Source organism: Trachurus japonicus, chromosome 19 (genome assembly GCF_045865225.1).
Source record: "Trachurus japonicus isolate A0001 chromosome 19, Traja_1.0".
NCBI classification, from domain to species: Eukaryota; Metazoa; Chordata; class Actinopteri; order Carangiformes; family Carangidae; genus Trachurus; species Trachurus japonicus.
In genome coordinates, this window is record NC_140925.1 from 13,273,924 (window position 1) to 13,298,018 (window position 24,095).

Here is a 24,095-nt window from a genome sequence, read left to right on the forward strand (position 1 = left end):
GAGAGCAGGCTATTTTAGCTGTCGAATCCAAATGTCAGCAGACACTCTGATGGGATCTGCCCTGATCTCTGCAAACAGTTGCCCAAATTAGACGCTAAATGCACAAACAGAGGGGGACTTGAATGAAGCACACACTCCCGTTGCACAGCTAATTAGTACTACAAAGCTTACACCAGTCTGCTAATGAGAAATGCTAATTTTCCATTTGTTTGTTTTGATAGTCAGGAAGATGGATGTCAGTGGGGGGAAACAGACAAAGAAGCTTCTGCTGCTTCACACTTTTTTTATTCTGCCACAATTTCACTGCACAACAACAAAGTCTGTTTCTACTGAGATTCAACTTGAACTAATAACTTGTGTAGAAGACACACCATCACTGCCAGGTCTACTCAGAGTCAGAGGCCTGAGGAAAGGAGAGGAGGGAAGGGAAGGGGAAAGGAAAGGAAAGGAAACAGAGAAATATAAGATTAGAGCAGATTAGATTAAATTTGAAGAAATAAAAAGTACTACAAACAATCAGCTTGGACCAGAACCACAGAGCTAGTCTAAGAAACTAGAGACCCAACCCAATGCCCTCCCAGATGTATCTCTAATTCTGCTAAACTACAAGCACAATTCCTGCTTTACAGTGCAGTTGGCACAATTTTCATTAAGAAAATCTCTTGTTTTCACAATTAACACACTGTTATTCAAAATTCTGAAGTTAATTGCCCTGCCCTGCTATGCACACTGACTCATCACATGGGCAAACACCTATCACACAGTTTTACAATTAGCAATCAGAGCTTTAGCATAAAAGGGCAACAGGCATGGAGTGGCACCAAAAAGAGGCCCTTTTTTGAGAAGAAATAACATTGTTTTGAATGTAAAGTTTCATTTTGCAGGAGAAGTTAAGGGGTTTTGCCCATTGTGTGTGTGTTTTTTGATTTGTGTGTAGAGTTCTGAGAGTATGAGGCATGCTTTCAGAAAATGTGTGTAAACAATCGAGAAAAACTGCAATGTGTTAACTATTGAACCAGCCTCCCAATGGAGGTCTTGCAGACTAGTCCAGCTGGTAGGAGACCCCAGAGTAGAACCAGAACACACTGGAGAAATTATATAAGTTATCTGACTTGGAAATACCCCTAGATCCCCCAGGAGTGGTTGGAAAATGTTGCTGGGCAGAGAGACATCTGGACTACTTTAACATACTGCCACAGTGGTCACACCTCAGACCAGTGGGAGAGGAACTTTAACTCAAGTCTACAAACATGGAGGGTCCTGGCCCTGTGGAAAACATCGTGGTGAATCGTGGTGAATGTGCAGGTCACAGATTGTCCACGAGAGCGTTTTGGAGTTGCGGGATTGTGCATTTGATGTATTTTGAGGGGAAAGCGAAAGTACCGTTCACCTCTATTGCATTGACTGAGCAGCTCGCGTCTCTGCCCTGCCGATCTAAAAACAGCTTGCACCGACAGTTAAAGGTAATGAACCTACTGCTAAGACTATGGGGATTATGGCTTTATGCAAATTTGCCAAAATGTTGAACTATCACTTTAAGTGACAGAGCCTGCTCTATTTCCTCAGGAGGATCTGGTGCTTTTGCTGGTCCAAGCGGCTGAGACTGAGACCCGCACTGCACAGTGTGTCAGGCCACTTCCTGTGCAGCTGCGATGTGAACCACAGGTGTTTCCATCCACACAACAGTTACCACTGCAATTAGTGCCCTGGGCAAATCCATAGGAAGAACAGCAGAGGGCCACTCACACAGTCAGCAGGTGTATCCAGAGGTTACAGTGGACTTTTTCATGGTTGGACAGGATCATAAATATCCCAGCATAATCTACAAGAGATCTCCATCATACAGTCTGTGTACAGGCCTGTGAGATCCTCCTCACTTCAACTTTACACCCTGATCACTTTGACCTGGTTCATCACATTAGCAAAAGGTGTGAACAGCTTTGAGTTGTTGTGTCTAGACACCAGGGCTGTACTTAAGTTGACTTTCGACAATTTGCATTTGCCAGCATGCATCACAGTGCACAATGTGGTTTTAGCGGGTGCAACTGTCTATGTTTAGAGGTGTGCAAAAAGCTGTGTGACAGGACATTTTTTGTCATTGTTGTGTGAGCTACGGGACTAACGTGAATTTCCCTGCTAGGGATGAATAAAGTATTCTCTATTCTATTCTATTCTATTCTATTTGCAACTTGTGTCTGACAGCTGAAAATTGTTTATGGTTTTGCCAAAAGACTAAATAAATAATTTGGTTCAGGCCACTGAGGATTTGGTTCAGACAATGGAGTTTACAAGCAGGATGCTTGCACAGGTCTTTAAAAGTATGGAATTTCAAATCACTCCTTTCCAGACATTGAAAAGTCTGGAATTTTGTTGTAAAGTCTTGAAAAGGTCTGGAAATAAGTTGAGCTCACAGTAGAATTCCAAAATCTGTGCAATGTTTTATAGTGGCAGGTTGCTTCTGATTTCTGATCTGTCAGGGCTCATGTTCTCACTAATCGCTGTTCTGTTATAATAATAAACGATTGGCGATGATGCTGCAACCAAACTACACAACTTTTAAAGGGGACATATTATGGAATTATCACTTTTTGAAGGCTCTTTTGGCCTTTCTGCCTAAAAATAAGTGAAAAAAAATCAGTAATTTGCAGGCTCCCTAGGATGAAATCTATGTGGTTTTGCAAGCTGTTCCCCACCCCTACCTGGTCCCAGTAGAAGGGGCAGGGCGGGACAAGCAGTGGTTCATTTGCATTTAAAGGGGCAGACACTGAAACCAGCCTTCTAAACAGGGCTGTTTTGAACGGATGTAAAAAGAGCTGTCATGTTTGATCCTTGGGGTATTTTGACCAAAGCATGTCACAGACACTTGGGAACTATTTTAATTTCTGGAAAAGGGACAGAGTATGTCTCCTTTAAGTGATCGGCTCAAAACTGCATGAAGTTGAGGTCTTAAAAACATAATGATTAGTTTGGAAAAAAGGCTGGTGACAAGTTTACAAGATAATGAAACTGTAAAATAAAAATCCAAATGGTACTATTCCTATTATAACCATAGTAAAGAGTCTATACAACAACACAAATCCAGACAAACCTAACTAAATCAACTTACCTTTCCAAGCTCTCTGCTCTTGGTTCTCAACTTGTTGACCTGGGACTCAGCGATGTCGGCCCGCTCCAGGGCCTCCTCCAGCTCATGCTGCACCTTCCTCAGCTTAGCCAGATGAGCATTGGCCTGCTCCTCCTGCAGAAGTAACAAGACAACATGTTACGGTCTGAGCTGAAAGAAGATAGAAAGAAAGAAAGAAGAAGCTGAAATAAAGAAGAACAACTGTCTTGTTTTAAGAGAAGATCTTACAGCTTCTTCGTTCTGCCGTTTGTAGGCCTTGACTTTGAGCTGCAGCTTGTCCACCAGGTCCTGGAGCCTCAGGGTGGTCTTCTTGTCCTCCTCAGTCTGGTACGTGAGCTCTTTGACTCTCCTCTCATATTTCCGGATTCCTTTAATGGCGTCGGTGGATCTTTTCTGCTCACTCTCCACTTCGCCCTCCAGTTCACGCACCTGAAGTCAGAACCCCCACAAACCTGGGCGTCAGACAGTGGAATCATCATCTTTTCAGTGATGCCACACAATGTCCTCACGCAGGTGAACGATACCCGAGTTTCCAGTTTCTGCAGTTGTTTCTTGCCCCCCTTCAGAGCCAAGTTCTCAGCCTCGTCCAGACGGTGCTGCAGGTCCTTCACAGACACCTCCAGGTTCTTCCTCATCCTCTCCAGGTGGCTGCTGGTGTCCTGCTCTTTCTTCAGCTCCTCCGCCATCATGGCTGCCTGAATCCACACAGCAGGTTAAGCTGGTGGTTAACTCATTGCTGTCAATACATGACTCATTATTATCAATTTGGATCAGAACACAGCCAGTTAACTGCTTGATAATGATCATAGATACTCTTCCTAATGTCTATATTGACAATAACATCTTGAAAAGGGTCACTGTAACACAATTTAGGTATTCTTATTGATGAAAATCTCACTTGGAAAAGTCATTTCAAACAAGATTGCAAAAAATATTGGAGTAATATGTTGTTTACTGCCTAGAAAGATCCTGATTAATTTATATTATACTATGATTTATCCTTTCATTTCATACTGTAATATTATTTGGGCAAGTACTTTCAAGAGCAACCTCAACTGTAACCTTACCTTCTAAAAATGATTTATCAAATGGCAACATTTTCCAACAGATTCACTCCATCCCATTGTTCCAATCCCTAAGCATTCTTCCCATCTTTTTTTTTTTTTAAAGTATATTTTTTGGCTTTTCATGCCTTTATTCGATAGGACAGTTGAGAGTGTGACAGGAAATGGGAGGCAGAGATGGGGGGAATGACATGCAGGATAGGGCCGTCCGACGCGGGACTCGAACCGGGGCCGCCTGCAGCGAGGACTACAGCCTCAACACATGGGGCGGGCGCTCCACCAACTGAGCTAAACACCGCCCCATTCTTCCCATCTTTACTGTAAATATTTTTCAAATATGTACCGGTATTTTTGTTTATCAAATATTCATAAGTTACTTCCATTCTGTATTTCAGTATCGCAAAAACTCAAAATCTTACCAAGAATATTTGTGTTATTTCTAGTCAAAATGTCATTTCTATTCAAAACAAATCTCATTATACTTGAAATAAGAGGTGGGGAAATAAGTTCTCAATTAGATTCATAGGTCCACATTAGAAACTGCACAAGTATAAACTCTTTCAAGAAGCAAATACTGTAACTCATTTTTTATTGGCCCAGTTGAGCAATGCATAACCACCTGTCTTCCTCTACGTCATTACATAACATAATTTATGATGTTTTTCACATTATTGTATATCTTATTTTTATGTTAAATGTGTCTCTAGGAGGACCACTTAGGGGTTGTTTTGGTTTCTTGTTGTTCTACTCTTTTATTGTGTTGTTTTGCACATATTTTTCTCTCATGTGCTTTTGTATTTTTAACTTTTTAACATTTGTATTTATTTGTTTTTATTCTGTTTTCACAAATGAAGTTCCTAACGGTTCTTTGAATTGAATTGAATAAATAATAAATCAAATCATTTCCCCTCCAACTGTATGAATCATCTAATTGCTGCCTGTGATTGTAGATTTTGATATTTACATCAGTGATGGCTTTTTTGGCCTTTTCCTCTGCATTGCGAGATTCTTGGACTGCATCCTCCACCTCGGCCTGCAGCTGGCTCACATCTGCCTCCAGCTTCTTCTTGGAGTTGAGGAGACTGGTGTTCTGCAGCAGAATGACAGATCAATCAGCTGCCTGACCAGGAGCAAGAGGAGAGCAATACCATTTGACTGTGCTCTAGTTAGACCTAAATGATCAGGTGTAACCCCAAATGACCCAATTAGGGGGCATGGTGAGATGAGTTGGGTGTTTTCTGACAAATTCACAATTCAAATTCCATTGTTCAAATTCCAAACAGTTTCAGCCTTGTAGCACTGCATTATGTAATGATGTAACAGATTTTTACCTCATGATGTAATAACGCCACATTTTGTAATGAAATTCTTAAACGCAATATGTAATAAACTTTGCCACATTTTGTAATTGCTTCAAATTATTAATTTTTTTTTTCATTAAAAAAAGTGCAACACCCACATTTTGTAATAATTTGGTGCATTATGTAACAACTTATAACAAAATGCAGCAAAGTTTAATACATTTTGCATTCAAGAATTTTATTATAAAATGCAGCATTATTACATCATGAAGTGAAAATGTATTACATTATTACTGTACATAAGTAATTGATCAGTAACTCTTGTCTGTGAACCTGTTTCTAATGTTTTGTGAGTATTTGCTGATGTAGAACAGGTGGCCGTCTCACCTGGGAGTGCAGCAGCCCCAGTCTCTCGCAGGCGTCAGTCAGCTCCTGCTCAGCCAGCTTGCGGCTTCTTTCCGACTGTTCCAGCGCGGCCCTGAGCTCCTCCACCTCGGCCTGCAGCAGGCTGCTCCTGCGCTCCACCATGGCCGCCTGCTCCTTCAGGTCCTCCTGGCTGCGCAGCGCCTCATCCAGGTGAAGGGTCTGCTCCTGCAGGGAGACACCACCGTCATTTACACCAAATGCGTTTTGGTTCTGGAGCTGATTCTAATTAAAGGGATAGTTCACCCATATTTGAAATTTCACTCATTATCTACTCACCCTCATGTCAACTTAGGGCTGGGAGAATTTTCAGAGTCCTCCGTGCCTTCTCGGAGTTACGGGGGGGTCCTTGCCGCAGTATTTGTCCATATAATGGTTGTGAATGGTGCTCACTTTTCTTCGTCCAAAAAGACACACCAAAAAACATCCAAATACCTCCATACTGCTCGTCTGTAATGTCCCTCTTGTATTGAAGCCCCGATATGAGAAATTGTTCCGAAAAAAATTAAATAAGTCTATATTTTAAGCTTGTTTGTAGCGGAAGTTCCCAGTGTCTCAGTTCACTGCTCTATTTGCACTGACCGGCGGAACAATTTCTCATGTCGGGGCTTCAATACAAGAGGGACATTACAGACGAGCAGTATGGAGGTATTTGGATGTTTTTGGTGTGTCTTTTTCGACAAAGAAAAGTGAGCACCATTCACAACCATTATATGGACAAATGCTGCTGCGCGGACCCCCCTGTAACTCAGAGAAGGCATGGAGGACTCTGAAAATTCTCCCAGCCCTTAATCAACATGAGGGTGAGTAGATAATGAGTGAAATTTGAATTTTGGGTGAACTATCCTTTTAAGAGATGTCGAGGGAACAGTGTTTCACTTTGAGGTGAGCTTGCATGTTCCTCAGCTGCTTCTGGGCCTCGGCAGCCTGCCGGTTGGCGTGGCTCAGCTGAATCTCCATCTCGTTGAGATCGGCCTCCATCTTCTTCCTGATCCTCAAGGCGTCGTTCTTGCTGCGTGTCTCCGCGTCCAAGGCCGACTGCATGGTTTCCACCATGCGCTGGTGGTTGCGTTTCATCTGCTCCAGCTCCTCGTCCTTCTCGGCCACCCTGCGGTCCACCTCCCCCTTCACCTGGGTGAGCTCCAGCTGGATACGCAGAATTTTGGATTCCTCGTGTTCCAGAGAGGCCTGGATACAGATTGTGACAAAAAATAAGATGTGGTAAAAAAGAAAGAAAAAAAACGAAGCTGACTGTAAGAAGTATATCACTCATCACAGTTAGTTACCTCAGCCTCCTCCAGAGCAGTCTGGATCTCCGTCTTCTCAGTCTCAGTCTGCTTCTTCATCTTCTCCAGCTCATAAATGGCTTTACCATTCTCTCCAAGCTGCTCACTCACATCTGATATTTCCTCTAAAAATACAAAAAGAAATCACATTGTCAAATCAGACGGAAATAAACACAATCGGTCGGGGCCAAGCAATTTTGGACAAATTTAGGCAATTCTGAGTAACAGGAGACAAAATAGGCAGACAACAAGACCATCAGCATTCACCATTCTGCCTCAGGCAGCAGTTGTCAAGGCAGATTTCAAAAGTTGTCAAAATGTCAAAAATTCTGTTATCAAGGCAAAAATCTGATAATACATACAGCCTATTGCATCTTGACAGCATGGAAATGTTGGTGATTTGTTTTTACCATTACGTGCTTTGTTTCATAATAGAAAATATGATGTTTAAAAATGCCATTCTTACATTGACTGCAATTGTTCCCGTGAGAGCAGAATTCAAAATGTTCTCAAAAATTCAGTTTTTTAGATAAAATTCTGATATTTGCCAAACTTCATCGACCACGACTCCAAAATATTGTCATATTGTGTTCAAGAAAGAAGAAGAAGAATATTGCCTATGCATGACTAAACCCACACTTTCCCTTTAACAAAGCAGTATGACTGTAGGGATATACAGTACACACGTTGGAGGTTTTTATTCTCCCGTTTGAGGACCTCCAGGTGCTCCAGAGCTTCCTCATAAGAGTTCTTCATTTTGAAGAGCTCGGTGCTGAGGGAGTGAGACTCCTTCAGGGATCCCTCCAGCTCGGACTGACTCTCCTCGTACTTCTGCTTCCACTCGGAGAGAATCTGTGGCAGACAAGGAAGCTTTATCTACACAACAACTTTCACACACAAGACGCATCTAACTACATTTAAAATGAATTCAAAAAACATATTTGAATATAAACATGTATGTAGAAGAGGCACAACCTGAAGTTGGCTCTCAGAGATGTGAGTACAACTACCCTTATGAAGGATTTAATGTTTATGATTAGGTTATGTAAAATGATTGTTAAAATCATCACTAGACAGTAATAAACAATTTATAACAGAGTTTTTATTTGTTGATGTGGGCACACAATGTGATAGTCAAGTTACCATTTTAGTCAAGTTACCATTTATAACTGGTACTAGTAAAAGGAGCCTTTAGTAACTCATTAATAACCAATGATGGGTTTCACATTTTGCAATGAGGTTCCATTTTGCCAGTGATAAATAATAATAATACATTAATAAATATTTTACCCTCTTTGTATGAACATTTGTAAATGATTGATAAAAGTTATGGAACCCTGTGTTGATCTAGATTTCACAGCACAGTGACCTCTGGTGTGTTCGATACCTTATCAAAACTTCTCTGCTTTTTATCCAGAGCGGCTGCTTGAGCGTTGGCCCTGTCCACATCAGTCATGAGGTCCTCCACCTCTCCCTGCAGCCTCTGCTTTGTCTTCTCCAAAGACGAGCACTTGGCATTGACGGCCTCCATGGCCTCCTCGGTCTCCTGCAAACGCTGCGCCAGCTTTTTCCTGCAAAGCATTCATTTAAGATATCAACAACGGTAGTCATTTATGACATTTAAAATATCTATAACTAATTTATAAACAATCTCTCTCTCACTTGGCCTCTTCCAGTTCATCGGTGCGCTGGATGGCATCGGTCTCATATTTGGTCCTCCACTGGGCGACCTCACCGTTGGCCCTGGACAAGACCCTCTGCAGCTCGGCCTTGGCCTCCTGCTCCTCCTCAAACTGCTCCCTCAGCAGATCACAGTCATGGCGGGCCGATTGGAGAGCATGGGCAAGGGCATTCTTAGCCTGACAGAGGAGCGAACATGAAAACATTTTTATCTATCTGAGGTTCAAATAGTCTAGTTATTTAAAGGGACAACGAGGAGTTTCTATTCGGTTATAAAAAAGTCTCACGTTAATGTGGATGAATCTCCGCTACCCACACTTGTTAATGGGCCCATTTTCGATAAATATATCGTTCTGTCTCTATCGTTATTTTGTTATTATTAGTGGTGGCGGAAATGCTGGGCGAGCCGACCAGCGTTTCCTTCGTGGCGAGTCATGAGAATAACGCAGCCGAATCGCCGTTTATGGTCGGAACTACGACCGTATGTGAACCTCTTTGAACCTCTGACTTTAATTCTTGATGAATGAAAACATGAGTCCGTCTTGCGCCGGTCAAAGAATTTTACGGTGCGCGCGGAGGCTCATAAATGTAGTGTGAAAACGCTTCGCTTTTCCAAAACTCCTCGTTGTCCCTTTAACATGCTTTATTATGCCATTTTAGCCATAATAAAGTATGTTAAATAACCTCTAAATAATCTGAAATTGTGTCTTTGGTTGGTCCATACAGACCAGGCATACTTTAAATATATTAAAGGGATAGTTCACCCAGAATTCAAATTTCACTCATTATGTACTCACCCTCATGTCGACTAAGGGCTGGGAGAAGTTTCAGAGTCCTCCGTGCCTTCTCTGAGTTACAGTGGGGCTCTGTGCAGCACTGCATGTCCATATGACGGTTGCGAATGGAGCTCACTTTTCTTTGTCCAAAAAGACACACCAAAAAACATCCAAATACCTCCATAGTGCTCGTCTGTAATGTCCCTCTTGTATTGAAGCCCCAACATGAGAAATTGTTCCGAAAAAAATTAAATAAGTCTATTCTCCCAGCCCTTAGTCGACATGAGGGTGAGTAGATAATGAGTGAATTTTGGGTGAACTATCCCTTTAAAGTTATGAGGTTTTGGAAATCAAAATATGGTCAACATATGTTACAGGCACTGACTGGCTGTGGGTGCAGTGATTCAACAAACCTTTGTCTCCTCCTCGTTCTGCCTCTTCAGTTCCTCAGTCTGCTGAGTGAGGGCGAGCTTGGCCCGCGACATCTGAGAGAGAATGGCTTCTTTCTCCTCGAGGAGACGACAGAACTCACCTGGTCGAGACACGTTAGTGAAAAATGTACGTGTGTGTGGCTCTACTATTCAGTTAGAGAAGATGTACCATCACTCAGATGATTACCATTTTCATTCTGAAGCCTCGCCCTTTGAGCATTAACTTCTGTCAGCAGACGAGAGTTCTCATCATGTTTCATCTTGTACTGACTCAGCTGGTCTTCCAGAGAGTGGCACAGCTTCTCAAAATTGATCTGACATTGAGAGAACACATAAGTCAAGTTGTTCACCATGACATCTTCAGCACACACTGCAAAAACTCAAATATCTCACTAAGAATATTTGTCTTATTTCTAGTCAAAATGTAATTTCTAGTCAAAACAAATCTCATTATACTTAAAATAAGACTCATCGCATAAAAAATAGCTTATTTTTAGACACTTTTTACTTCTTTCAAGGATATTTTCACTTGAAATAAGTAGAAAAATCTGATAGTGGAGCAAGTTTTTCTTCCTTATTACAAGCACAAAAAACTTGGCTTTCACTGGCAGATTTTTCTACTTATTTCAAGTGCAAATGTGTTTGAAACAAGTGAAAATTATCTAAAAACAAGTACATTTTTAGGTGATGAGTCTTATTTTAAGTGGAAAGAGATAGTTTTGACTAGAAATCAGACATTTTGACAAGAAATAAGACAGATATCCTTGGAAAGATTTGGAGTTTTTGCAGTGCATGTAGCCACTTCACTGATGCAGCTCACCTTGGCCTTGACCACGGCCTCTATGTTGCCGGACAGGTCATCAATCTCCATCTTAAACTCGCTCTTCTCCTTCTCCAGCTTCTGTTTGACTCTCTGCAGGTTGTCCAGCTGCTCTCCCAGCTCCGCCACGCTGTCGGCGTGTTTCTTCCTCAAAGCTGCGGCGGTGGCCTCGTGGTGGAGCGTCGACTCCTCCAGGTCTCGTCTCAGTTTCTGAAACTCGGTCTCTCGCTTCTTGTTCATCTCAATCTGGGCGGCGGTGGCTCCTCCGGCCTCCTCCAGCCTCTCGCTGATCTCCTCCAGCTCCCTGGAGAGATCCGACCTTTGTTTTTCCACTTTAGCCCTCGTCACACGCTCTGCTTCGATTTCCTCCTCCAGCTCTTCGATGCGGGCCTGAGCAAAAACAACCACAATCATCAAAGATCTTCCTTTGATTTGTTGGAGTTTCTCATTTCAATTTACCTGAAGTTCTTTGATCTTCTTCTGAGATTGCACAGCCACATTCTGCTCATCCTCAATTTTGGAGACAATATGGCTGAACTCAAGGTCTTTCCTGTCATTGAGAATCACACCCTGTGATTAGAGGACTTTAAGCACGTATTTCTTTTAGACACTGCTGCACTGAGACATACTTTTTAAGGCGTTCCTCCAGCTGTTGTTTGTCATTTTCCAGATCCATTATGGACTCCTGAGTTAGCTTCAGATCTCCTTCGAGCTTCCTTTTTGCCCTCTCAACATCCATCCTGGCCTTCTTCTCTTGTTCCAAAGAGCCTTCAAGCTAAAACACATACAGTACATTTTTAGCAAAACTCTCAAGTCACACTAAGCTATACATTGTCAAAGGTCATAGCCATAGACCTACATCATCAACTTGTTGCTCCAGTTTGACCTTAGCTTTGGTCAGAGAGTTGACTTTGTCCTCCTCAGCCTGCAGGTCATCCAGTGTCTGCTGGTGAGCCTCCTGCAGCGCCATCTTCTCCTTGGATAACTTGGTGACAGTGTCATCAAGAGTAGACATTTCCTCAGTGAGGTTCTTCACCTGAATGTGTAAAAGAAAGTAAAGAAGGTCCCTGCTCTTTACATCACTTTAATAGCAGTTTCCAGTGATGATCTAGCTCATATGACAGACAGGATAGGAATAACACCGTACACCAATATGTTGCCAGACTATCTATGATCTCTTATATACTTCATTATTTAACTTGACTTTATTCTTATGATTTACATTGAACTGCGTTAAGCACCAATAACTGGACAGTAAATTAAAGATTTCCCTTCTAACAAATCTACACTAAACTTGAACTAAATTTACAGGTGCATCTCAATAAATTGGAATATCATGGAAAAGTCCATTTACAGCCCCAACCAGGTATTGAGTGCATATAGATGGACATACTTTTCAGGAGGCCAATATCTCCATAGTAAAAATGCTTTTTTAAATTGGTCTTTTGTAATATGCAATTTTTTTTTTGAAATACTGAATTTTGGGTCTTCATTACAATTAAAAGAAATTAAATAAATAAAGACATGAAATGTTCTGTGCATAATGGATCTATATCATGTCTTATTTCCCCTTTTTGAATTGAATTACTGACATAAATTAACTTTTCCATGATATTCAAATTTTTTGAGATGCACCTATAGATTCAAAGTGGAATAAGCTGCTAGGTCTCTTCAGCCATCATTAACAAGGTTAACTACAACCAAAGAGCTAGGCAGCATTGGGTTTGAAGTGATGCTAATAGCAAAGCTAGCTGAAGTAAAGTGCAATTAGAGTATTTAGCTGGTGTTTGACTAACACGTTCCTGTCCATCGTATTGACCCCGGCCCAGGCTCCCCCCGGGCTAAGCCTTTAGCTACAGGCAAAACAAGCTAGCAAGTGACCGACCCAAAAAGGCAGATCCATAATTCAACAGTCTGAAACAAGTTTGGTTCATAGGTTTTATCTATAAACAAGATTTAAAAAAAACAGTTAGCAGCCAACAGTTACTGTACATTTAATGTAAGTTCTTATATATTTTAAAACCCTGGCTAAGTTCATTAGAGAAATGTGTTTGGTTTCGTGGTCAAATGACCGACCAGCAGACACAGTACCTTGTTTTCAGTGGCATGCTTTTCTTTCTCTACTTTAGCCAGGGTGAGCTCCATATCATCGATGTCTTTCTTCAGCTCGGAGCACTCGTCCTCCAGCTTCCTTTTCTTGGCGGTCAGCTCAGCATTGACCTCTTCCTCGTCCTCCAGCCTCTCACTCAGTTCTTTGGCTTTGGCCTCTAACGTGATCTTGTTCTTTATCAGTCCTTCGCATCTCTCTTCAGCATCGGCAAGACTCTCACTTTCCTATTCAATATAAAACATCATATAAATATAGCATGCCGTCCTTTTCCATGTCCATAAGCTGTACGTTTTCTCTACTCACGGTCTGAATCTGCAGACTCAGGTCATTCTTCTCCTGAAGCAGTGAAACCATTTTGGCCTCCAGCTCCTTCCTCTTGGTCTCAGCTTTGGCTAAATCCTCTTTACACTTGGTGAACTCCACTTTCATGTTGGCCATCTCCTTCTCCGTCTCTGCACTCCTCAAGAGTGGCTTGATTTTGAAGTAGAGTTTCATCCATGGCCAGTGTTTTACATTCATGAAAGAGCGAATGTTGTACTGGACAATGTAAATGGACTCCCTGGAATGTCATGGAGAACTGTCTTAGTTCTTGTATACAGTATTGGTATACATGGAAGAGACCTACGATCCTTCATGTAACCGAGTATCTATGGTCAAATAATTCTGGTTACCTCCGCTCCATCATTTTCTGGAACTCCTTCCTTCTGAGAAAGCCACGACACAAGGCTTGTGTAATGGTGATGAGAGAGGCCAGTTTTTCATCTCTCATTTCTTCTAGTAAACCCAAGAGTCCTGCTTTGAAGAACACCTACAGAAATGTAGTGTTCCGTAAAACACATATGGTTACTGACAGTACCGAATCATCCATCCATCCATCTTATCTGTGCAGGATCAAGGGGGAGTTCGAGCCAATCCCAGCTGACACGGGGCACGGGTGGGGTACAATACAATACAATACATATTTATTTATATAGCACATTTAAAAATACAACCCAGGTTGTCCAAAGTGCTGGGGTACACCACAGGGCCAACATACACTCATGCACACACACACTCACATTCACACCTACGGGCAATTCAGAGTCGCCAATCAACTGGAGAGAATCCATGCAGACACAGGAAGAACGTGCAAACTCCACCCAGAAAGACCCCAGGAGGATAAAGGATGTTCATGTAAAATTTGAAGGCCCACCAAAAACCTTCACCATCAATCTGGTCTCCTCCTTTTGGTGAACCATTCCTTTAACGTTTCTCCTTCGGCTGCTGTTAGATGATCCAACAGCCTCTTTGTTTAAAATATACTGAAGCTCTTCATCACATCAAAGTGAACTTACCTTAGTGTGGCCAAACTTATACTGGGTGTGGTCCACATCGATGGACCCCAGGAGCTTCTCTGCAGCTTTCTTGTTGTCAATAAACTGTCCCTCAGGGATCACACTGGCATTCAGTATTTTGTATCTAGAAGAAAAAACAAACAAACAGGAAATGAAATAACATTTGTCTGATTACTCAGAGAGCATCATGTTGTTTTCTTTTTTTTTAAACCTTTGTTTGAAGTCCCCGTATAAGATCCGACTGGGGAAGCCCTTCCTGCAGATCCTGATTCCTTCCAGCACGCCATTACATCGCAGTTGATGGATGACTAGATGGTGTGCCATGATTCCTAAAAGTCGGCCAGGGTAGAGTTATGATGAAACCAACTGAGAGACTTTAAAGACAAGGTGTGTGTGATAAGGTATGTTTGTGACGTACCTGGAATTTTAGTTTCATTTGGAATCAGACACCTGACAAAGTGAGGATGGGTGCTCTTGAGGTTTGTCATCAGCTTTCCCAGGTTCTCCTGTAGGGGATCATCAGTATCATTACTGAGTTATATAAAACACAACCGGTGTTTGTTTTTGACTTGTAGTTACCCTGAAGAGCGCTGACACAGTCTGGAAGGAAGAACCCTTCTTCTTTGATGTTTTCTTTGCAGTGGCACCTCCTCCACTTCCTCCACCAGCGCTCTCTAGAAGAAGGATTTGTTTTCATCTACACGGTAAGGTTGAAGAAGAAACTAAAGTTGAGAAGATGAATCAGAAAAGGGTTCATCTCACCGTCAGATGAGGAGTAGTTGGAGTAGAGGAAGGCCAGCAGTTTGAGGCTGGCCTTCTGGTAGAGCTGGACCACCGTCTCATTCAGAGGGTCCTTGTTCTTGTCCAACCAGCCGGTGATGGTGTAGTCCACGGTGCCAGCATAGTGAACTAGTGAGAAGTGAGCCTCGGCCTTGCCTTTGACAGGCTTGGGCTTCTGGAAGTTGCTGGATTTCCCGAGATGTTGGTCAAACAGCTTGTTTTTGAAGGTGGTGTCTGACGCCTTGGGGAACATACACTCTTCTTCAAGGATGGAAAAGATGCCCATTGGCTGTTGGGGATGGTCACATGTGTTTTACAAAAAAACACCATGCATGAATATCTATAACTATGTCATATGATGTTGGATAAACCAACCTTTTCAATAAGCTCTATACAAGCAGCCAGGTCCATCCCAAAGTCAATGAACTCCCACTCGATCCCCTCCTTCTTATACTCCTCCTGCTCCAGCACGAACATGTGGTGGTTGAAAAACTGTTGCAGTTTCTCGTTGGTGAAGTTGATACACAGCTGTTCCAGACTGTTGTACTGCAAAACAAACATTTATTAAGTCTAACCCATTTTTTTTATAAACTCCAGTGCACACACTCAGTCCTCGCTTATTTACATCAAAGATTTCAAAGCCGGCGATGTCCAGGACTCCGATGAAGAACTGTCTGGGCTGCTTGGTGTCCAGCATCTGATTGATGCGTAGCACCATCCACAGAAACATCTTCTCATAGACGGATTTGGCCAGAGCACCGATGGAGTTGTAGACCTGCAGGGTGGCATGAGGGAAATAAAACCTTTGAACAATATAGAATATGAATAAAAAAATAAATGACTATGATTTGAGTTTTTTGGGATCTTTGTCTTGTTTGAATTTCTTTAAACCAATCACAGGATGCAGAGAGGAGTTTGTCTGGGGGAGGATTTTTCATAAGAGTAAACTGTCATTAAAATTGCTGACAGGAAACAACTGTTATTGAAGCTGTTGCTGTTTATTGAGACATTAAAGGGATAGTTAAACATTTTGGCAAATTTGCCTATTGCCATAATCCCTATAGTCATAGCAGTAGGTTCATTAACTTTAATTGTCGGTGCAAGCTGGTATAGATTGGCGGGGCAGAGACGCAAGCTCTGCACAGTGCGCGGTATTTCCACCTTTCCCTCATCAAACTCATCAAATACACAATCCAACAACTCCAAAAAAACTCTAGTGGACAAGTTGTGACCTGCACATTCACCACGCTATGAAATAATAATGGAACATTACAAGACAGAGTTGTTTTCGAGGCAAATGCATAGCCAAAACTATATTCCAGACATGGCTGCTGGGCGGAGTGATTTTAAAAGTGCAAGTAGTTCCGAGTTGTCTCGAAAACAACTCCGCCTTGTAACCTGCTCCAAAGACTATAGGGATTATGGCAATAGGCAAATTTGCCAAAATGTTGAACTATCCCTTTAATGTCTCAATAAACAGCAACAGCTTCAGTAATAGTTGTTTCCAATTTGAAAACAGTAACACACAGGACAAGCACTTCATTGCAGGCTTTATAGCTGCTGCCTGTTTGCACTTCAAGGAAATATTATATTACTTATAAATATTACTTTAAGATTATTGAAGTGTATAAACCTTTATACTGAGGGATATATGATTCATCACCTTAACCGACTACAGCCCAAACATACCTGTTGAACAGTCTGGCCTTTGGTCACATACTCATTTCCAACCTTCACCCTGGGGTAACACAGGGCTTTCAGCAGGTCTGCAGAGTTCAGACCCATCAGGTATGCTGATTTGTCAGCCACTGAGATTAAATAATAGAAAAAAAGAGCAGAGCATGATGGACGGAGAAGTTTTACAGATAATTGTCGTAGTCAGTAAAAAAAAAAAAATCATAATTTTCAGGCGGACTTTGACAGATCAGTTACCCTCGGTTCCATCCGGCTCGGCCTGCTCCTCGCGCTGTTTCTGCTTGAACTTCATATTCCCATAATGCATCACAGCACCTGTCAGCTTGTAGATGCCAATCCTCTCCTCCCCGGTGAAGCCGAGGGTGTCGATGGCGCTCTGAAAGCACAGCACAGCTGATGTATGAGCTGCACAAGCGGTGAGTAGAGACGGAGAAGAAAGTGTCTTACATCAGTGGCCATGAGCTCGTCACTGTCAACGATACTGGCCACACTGATCTCTCCCTGGCTGATGAAGGGGAAGTCGTAGGGGTTGGTGGTGATGAGGAGGGTCTCTGGAAGGAGAAATGATGCCTCGCTGTGAATAAAACTTGACTTATATAAGGTTTAATTGAATTCATTGAGAGAATCGCAAAACACATCCTCCAAAATAATTAAAACAAAGTGCTGGACCACAAAGAAGAATGAATCAAAAATTGAGAAATAGAGTACGCACTCCAGATTCAGTTCCCAAATGTTTTAATGTGAGTGTGTATGTGTGTACCGGTATGTGAGAGTTCATTCAGATTAAAAAATATACACACAGTGACAGGTGTTCTCCAGGCTCTTACCTATGAGCTCAGGCTTCTTGTTGGACATGATCTGGTAGAAGATATGGTAGCTCCTCTCTGCAGCCAGCTGAAACGTTACTCTGGATTTTTCCAACAAATCTACCAAAAACAAACGAGACTGACTTCAGGAAAACACTGACACAACTGAATAGCACAAGTCTCTGTGTTTTTCTAGCTCACAAGTTTCAATATCGGCTGAAGCCAGTTTTCCTGACGTTCCAAAGTGGATTCTTATGAATTTGCCCTGAGGGAGAAAAAACAAATAGATAATCTAGGATTGAAAATGACACATCAGTTTTGGATATGAATCCATTTTTTTTATCTTTTCACTCACAAAACGTGAAGAATTATCGTTCCTGAGAGTTTTCGCGTTTCCGAAAGCCTCCAGCAGTGGGTTAGCAGAGATGATCTGGTCCTCCAGATTCCCCTGCAGCAGCAGAAAGAAGATGCAGAGAAATACTCTACGTGTGAACTGATTTACTGTAATGAAAGAGTATTAAAACATTATGATATCACCTGAAATTTTCCAGAGGTGCCTGCATCTTTTTTCCTGTCACTAGTCCCTGCAATTGTTGCAAAGTACTGGATGACACGCTTGGTGTTGACCGTCTTTCCTGCACCAGATTCTCCGCTGCAGAGCAGGAAAACACACATCTAACACGTTGCACTGCCTCTTTGGGTCAATGAGCATCAAATGTAAAAGTTACATCTGTGGAGCTTCAGCTTACGTGATCAGGATGGACTGGTTTTCTCGATCTAGAAAAAAAAACACAACACTGCAGTCGCGGAACAGCTTAAAGAAATTGATAAAAATGGACTCTGCAGGTGTTTCCGGGCTGAGTTTACCTGTGAGCATGAACTGGTAGGCGTTGTCAGAGATGGAGAAGATGTGTGGTGGAGCCTCCTGGCGCTTTTTGCCCCTGTAGGCCACCACCACCTCCTGGTTGTAGACTGGGAGCCACTTGTAAGGGTTGACAGTGACACAGAACAGGCCTGAGTAGGTCTGCAATGACATTAAATAACAGACATGACATGTGGAACACATACACAACACAAAACTGTGTGTATGTTGTCTTGCCATATCCACAGTGACAATTTAATTGTACAAGAGGACCATGGGTCTGGGGAGGGGGGAGTGGAGAAAGGGGGCGGGGTTGTTCATCTAAGTTCGTATAATGTAAAAAATAAATAAATAAATTGCATACTGACAGGATGCCTGTGAGTCATAGTCTTTTTCTTTTTTATAACTTTTATTTATATAGATTAAAAAAAACTGTTACTTACAGACTTCATTTGGTGTGAATATTTATTTAATATTTTCATTTAAAGGGACAATGAGGAGTTTTGGAAAGTGGAGTGTTTTCACACTACATTTCCCATGAGCCTCCGTGCGCACGGTGAAATTCTTGGACCGGCGCAAGACAGACGAAAGCGAAAACATTTGCCAAGAATGTTTTCATTGATCAAGAATGAAAGTCGGAGGTTGGAAGACGATCAGATACCGTTGTAGTTCCGATTTTTTCTTTCTTTTTTCATTGTTTGTCTGGGATACTGTTCAAAGCAGAATCCTTTTACATTTAACAGTACAGTATGTCGGTTTTTTACCTACATACTGTATGTACATCATACAATATTACGATATTGTCTCACTATTAAAATGGGCACTGACACAACAGTTTACATACGTACAGGTGCATCTCAATAGAATAGAATATGATGGAGGTCAGCAGTCTCCTCCATGATAGTGCAGCTACTGAACCAGGATCAGGAAACATCTGCAGGTGTTTGGATGAATTGAACTACTGAAATAACTGATATTCCATTTAATGTGTGAATGCCTGTGTGTGGCGATTTCTTTGTCTCAATAAAAGAGATCTGATGAGAGACTGAGGACCTTCCAAAAAAGAAATCCAGTAACAGTGAAGTGTAGGTGTGGATGGATCAGCTTTGATCAGACCTCCAGCAAACAAACTTTTGATTCTGATGTTTTGCCGTAAATGTTTTATCCTGCTGATCTTCTTATCTAACACCTAACAAAATATTTCTTCTTTTAAAACTATTTTAGTCCTTCTTATCATTATCTTCATCATCTTTTGAATCTTTCCACCAGCTGACTTGTGTTCTTGAATGTACAATATATGTCAGTCAAACCCTAGACTTGACCTGTGAGCTTTCAACTGCAGAGAAACATTAGAAAAGATTGATTACAAATGTGATCCATTCCAGCTGGGTGGTGTCAGGCAGCAGCAGCAGCAGCATCACTCACGTAGATCATCCACGCTGCGTAACGCTCTTTGAGGTTGAACAGCACGGCCGCCTCGTTCAGGTGGGTCATCATGGCCATGTCCTCGATCTTGTCAAACTTGGGCGGGTTCATGGGGAAGACTTCGTTATCCTTCACCGTGACAACCTGTGATGGCGAGGAGAGGTGTGACCTTCATCAGCAAGACAGTGGGATTTGATTTTGTATTTTATGTGGATGTGTTTGATTTATTTTAATCAGAATAATGATAATAAGTAACAGGTTTACAACAATAACAGCCTTACATAATCTATTTAAATAAAAACCCACCTCATGTACAGCTACTTACCTGCCCTGACTCGGTTTTGACGGTTGCTTTGCCTCCATCTTTACTCTGCAGCGTTCCTTTGACGAACAGCTCCCTGGGATCCACCGCGAACACTGCGGTTTTGGCGTCGAAGGGCCTGTTCTGGGCTTCGATTCGTTCTCGTTCTGGTCTCCTCAGGTACGGGGCGGCCTCCCCAAACACGGCCATCTCACCGTCCGAACTCATCTCTGGTTCACACCCCTGAACAGAAAGGTCTGCTGTTAATAAAGGTAAGGAGCAGCGGGAACGGTCATCCTGAGCAGTGTTAACTCCTTACCTGTGTGGGCTACAGACGATCTGCTCCTCCGCTTCACCTGCAGACACCTGGATGAGAGACAAGATGGGGAGTCAGGATCTATCACCAACCACACACACCAATGACTCAGAACAATGCCCTCACTGGCTGAAAATTGTGGACAGCTTCGACCCCTGCTGCCTTTATATGGTCCCTCTTGTTGCATTAGCAGAGACAGTCACAGCAAACACCTATATTTAGGTCAAAGCCTCTAACGAATGTGGGAGGAGAGAAGTAATTAGCCTGGCATGTGATGTGACCACAGAGATGCTGCTGAGCTTTTGTTATAAATCCGCAGCGGAGAGCAACTGCAGCTCAAGACAAGAATGAAAGCAAAGGGGTGAGGGTGACCTCTGCCAGACACACACACACACACACACTCACATGAATGTTCCAACGCTCCAGGCACACGGAGAACAACGGCATGCTTATTTAGCATCTTGACCACAAAGTATATCAGAACAGACTGGGTCTAAAATGTCCAAGACTTTGTGATTCATGTAATTCAAAGAACTCGTTTTCTCTCTGAAAATGAGATGGGAGGTGTGCTGTGCAGTGTTGGGCATGTTACTTTCAAAAAGTAATTAGTCATAGTTACTTGTTACTTTCCCCCAAAACAAACTGATTTAGTAAATGAGTTATTATATTAGAAAATTAACCAATTACAAGGAAAAGTATACCATTGCGTTGCGCCTTTTTGTATAAAATGCTCAAATATGTCAAATTACTTGGACTCGCCCCACTAACCCCCCTTTATCTGGAGCTGACCAACTCACTCAGTAAGTTGGTTAGTTCCAGATAAACGTCTTTTTTTGTAGTGCCGTTAGTGACGGCGTTTAAAATAAACGTTATTCCCATCACCGTAGGTGTGAGATCCAGCTCATGTCTGGGCGCTATCAGCTGAGCAGCTGGGGTCAGGTTGTGTTAACTTATGGAGGCAAAGAGAAACAATTCTAAAAATATTCCTGTAATGACCAGTAATTCCCCCTTGAATGACTGTTTTCCTATGGATTAAACTAATGGAGGACAATGTCTTAATTATTTTTGATAAATTTAGAGCTTTAGAGCAGAAGTCGATTGTTTTTTCACACTTGATGAGGTTAGCTTACAGACTTTATGCTAAGCTAAGCTATAGGCTATCCACATCCATTCCCTCACTTAACATGAGAGTCGTGCTAATCTCTTCACCTACTTCTCAGAAACAATGCAACTAGATGCACAGTGCATGTTATAGACATGATTCTAAGTGTATTTCATGGTGATTAAGTATACTGACTATTGAAGTAGATACTGTATATAGTTGGATATTGGTTTATCCTTCCACTACACATGTACAGTAGGTCTATTTAGATTGTCTCTAACGTCGTCTAATGTCTGTGCTGCTTTTTTTTTTACTCAGACTGCTATATAAATAAAGTTACTATTAGTGTTATTATTACAAATCACTTTGAGAAACACTAGTCTTCAGAAACTGCTGTTAATGTGTTGCAGCAATGTTATTGATGTCATAAAATCCTATAAAGGTGGTTAAATTAAAATCACCTCATCTATTATTTTCATATGTGATGCTTAAATGCATTCATTTCAATAGTGAAGTAAAGCATGCAAAGATATGAGGCTGACTAAATGTTTTGAAACATTCTACACAACACACACAACTGCTTTGACAGGCTTATGAAATAAAAAAAAAACATAGCTGATGAATCCCTCCACAGGAATTCCCTCTGAGATTACAGAGAGCTGACAGTTGTGTCAGAGCCTCGGGGCTCTCTCTTACCAGGGGCCAGTGGTGGTGTGGTCTAATTTGTTGTAGTGTGGGTACGCCCGGTGTATACCTGCATCACATAGCCTATAGATTTGGTTTTGTCGTTGTGGTATATCCTGAAATATAATGCATTTACAGTGGGTATACCTGAGTAACTCAAGTACTCACCCACTGGAAAGGCATATTTCAGTATACCCACACCTCAGGTTGAGTATCACATAGACTACAACACTACAATATAATGAAGATGAATGTCTGGAAGAATGCAAAAATAGATAAGGAGACACTATGAAATTAGATGGCATTAATTGTAAGACATAGGTAATTCACAAGGCTCTAGGAAACACTTCTGTGCTTCCCAAGAGCTGTGAAGACCAATATTAATCTCATGTATGTGCATTGAGTACAGAGCTGGGCCAGGAGGTGGTTAGCCTAGCTTAGCATAAAGTATGGAGTATTAAAAAAAAACATAAAATACAAAAAACCTGATCAACGAAAAACATTTGGGGGAAATTAAACGAATAATACACAGCAGGTCATCAGTCTGTCCAGTGCTTTTGTGCAGCTCACGAGTTGTCAGAACAGGGGGTGCATTCACAAACACAGACTTTAACTACTGTATGGCTTAGACATAACTAGACTATGAAGTCTGAATAAAATCTACATGAACCTGCTGCACAAAGCAGTTCAGTTCTTGACTATCTTATACTGGTACAATAAATCCTGGGTAAAATAATTCATTTCCTGGTAATAAAAAAGACAGCTTCCTTTTAGCCAGGTAGAAAATATTTGTCTTTGGTTCAGTTAGGATGTTTTACTTCACTGTAATGTATACTTACTGTATTAAATACAAAGTAAAAATGCTAATGCTACATGACTCCCACTGATATCTCCCATTAGATTCTCTCTAACTTGATCTATGATGCCTTTCTCTTGAGTTAGAGTTCTGCTTGGGCAATATCTAAGTTTTAACATCCAGATGTTAGATCTACAAGGATACAACATAGCCTAATTAATAATTTTATGAAAGAGGATCAACTATTGGCTCTGGCCTTCTTTGAGTGTCCAGTGGCATTGTCAGAACTGTCTGCTGGCCTGATGTTTCAAGCCATAAAGTGTAAATAAGGTGACAGGACGTTAAAACGAGTCAATATCTCCTCCAGCTTTGAGAGGACTGAGGTCGTCAAACTGTCAGTCATGTTTAAATCTTCCGTCAGTGTCATGAGAGGAAGATTAGACGGCCGTAAACTGACAAGAGGGGTGCTAAATCATGAACAAGCAACCAATGAACCTGTGACTGACACTGACTCCACCTCAGACATGAGCTGCTCTGGGGAGTTAATCAGGAGTGAGATATTCTTAGAGACTGTCCTCAAAAGGACAATGAGAGTCAGTTCGTGGATAGTGATGCAATGCAGATTATCACCGCGGCCTTTCACTTGCCTTTTTTTATACCAGCCATGTGTTTGTATATTGATTGAATAACTGCTTCAGACATTTTGACCATCACCTCCTCATGAGTCTCAGAAAGCCCGAGTGAATGCAGCGGATTGCAGCTACAGTTGGCTCTAATCTTTAATGCAACAGATGGTAAAATCTCAGGGCTTATGAGTTAATGTCAAGTCAAGTTCAAGTTGTCTAAATTAAGGGCTGCTAAGTAGAGGTCACTCAGTCTATTATCTGTCATGGATGCACTCTGATATCATTTGATGGACAGCTGTTAACAATTGTTGCTGCCTGAGCTCATAATCGCCCTTAATAATATATTCAAGCAT

General features: G+C 41.8%; 1 protein-coding gene across 1 annotated transcript; it reads right to left on the reverse strand.

Moving 5' to 3' along the window:
* Positions 1–263: 263 nt before the first annotated feature.
* On the reverse strand, positions 264–20,558 carry LOC146967581 (myosin-1-like). Its single transcript, XM_085762484.1, has 39 exons — positions 20,538–20,558; positions 20,243–20,461; positions 19,918–20,061; positions 18,498–18,654; positions 18,380–18,407; positions 18,168–18,282; positions 17,986–18,078; positions 17,832–17,895; positions 17,652–17,750; positions 17,272–17,375; positions 17,062–17,200; positions 16,819–16,937; positions 15,755–15,904; positions 15,505–15,675; positions 15,112–15,418; positions 14,929–15,023; positions 14,768–14,855; positions 14,561–14,678; positions 14,350–14,473; positions 13,687–13,823; positions 13,319–13,574; positions 12,997–13,239; positions 11,765–11,941; positions 11,535–11,680; positions 11,365–11,455; positions 10,906–11,295; positions 10,273–10,399; positions 10,068–10,186; positions 8,861–9,057; positions 8,586–8,769; positions 7,885–8,050; positions 7,199–7,323; positions 6,792–7,100; positions 5,877–6,080; positions 5,153–5,278; positions 3,649–3,819; positions 3,353–3,553; positions 3,107–3,238; positions 264–403 (listed from the first exon to the last, which is right to left on the reverse strand). Exons 2-39 carry the CDS (start codon positions 20,444–20,446, stop codon positions 386–388), a joined length of 5,838 nt encoding a protein of 1,945 aa, XP_085618610.1. The 5' UTR covers positions 20,447–20,461; positions 20,538–20,558; the 3' UTR covers positions 264–385.
* Positions 20,559–24,095: the final 3,537 nt, after the last annotated feature.

Bases quoted from the DNA above. Each gene is read 5' to 3' on its own strand.
- LOC146967581 (XM_085762484.1), bottom strand. From the start codon at position 20,446: ATGAGTTCGGACGGTGAGATGGCCGTGTTTGGGGAGGCCGCCCCGTAC. The intron at 15,024-15,111 runs GTGAGATGAACC...TCCTTCTTCTAG, and splicing joins CAACTACTCCTCATCTGACG to AGAGCGCTGGTGGAGGAAGT. The intron at 13,824-14,349 runs GTAAGTTCACTT...ACATTTCTGTAG, and splicing joins ATAAGTTTGGCCACACTAAG to GTGTTCTTCAAAGCAGGACT.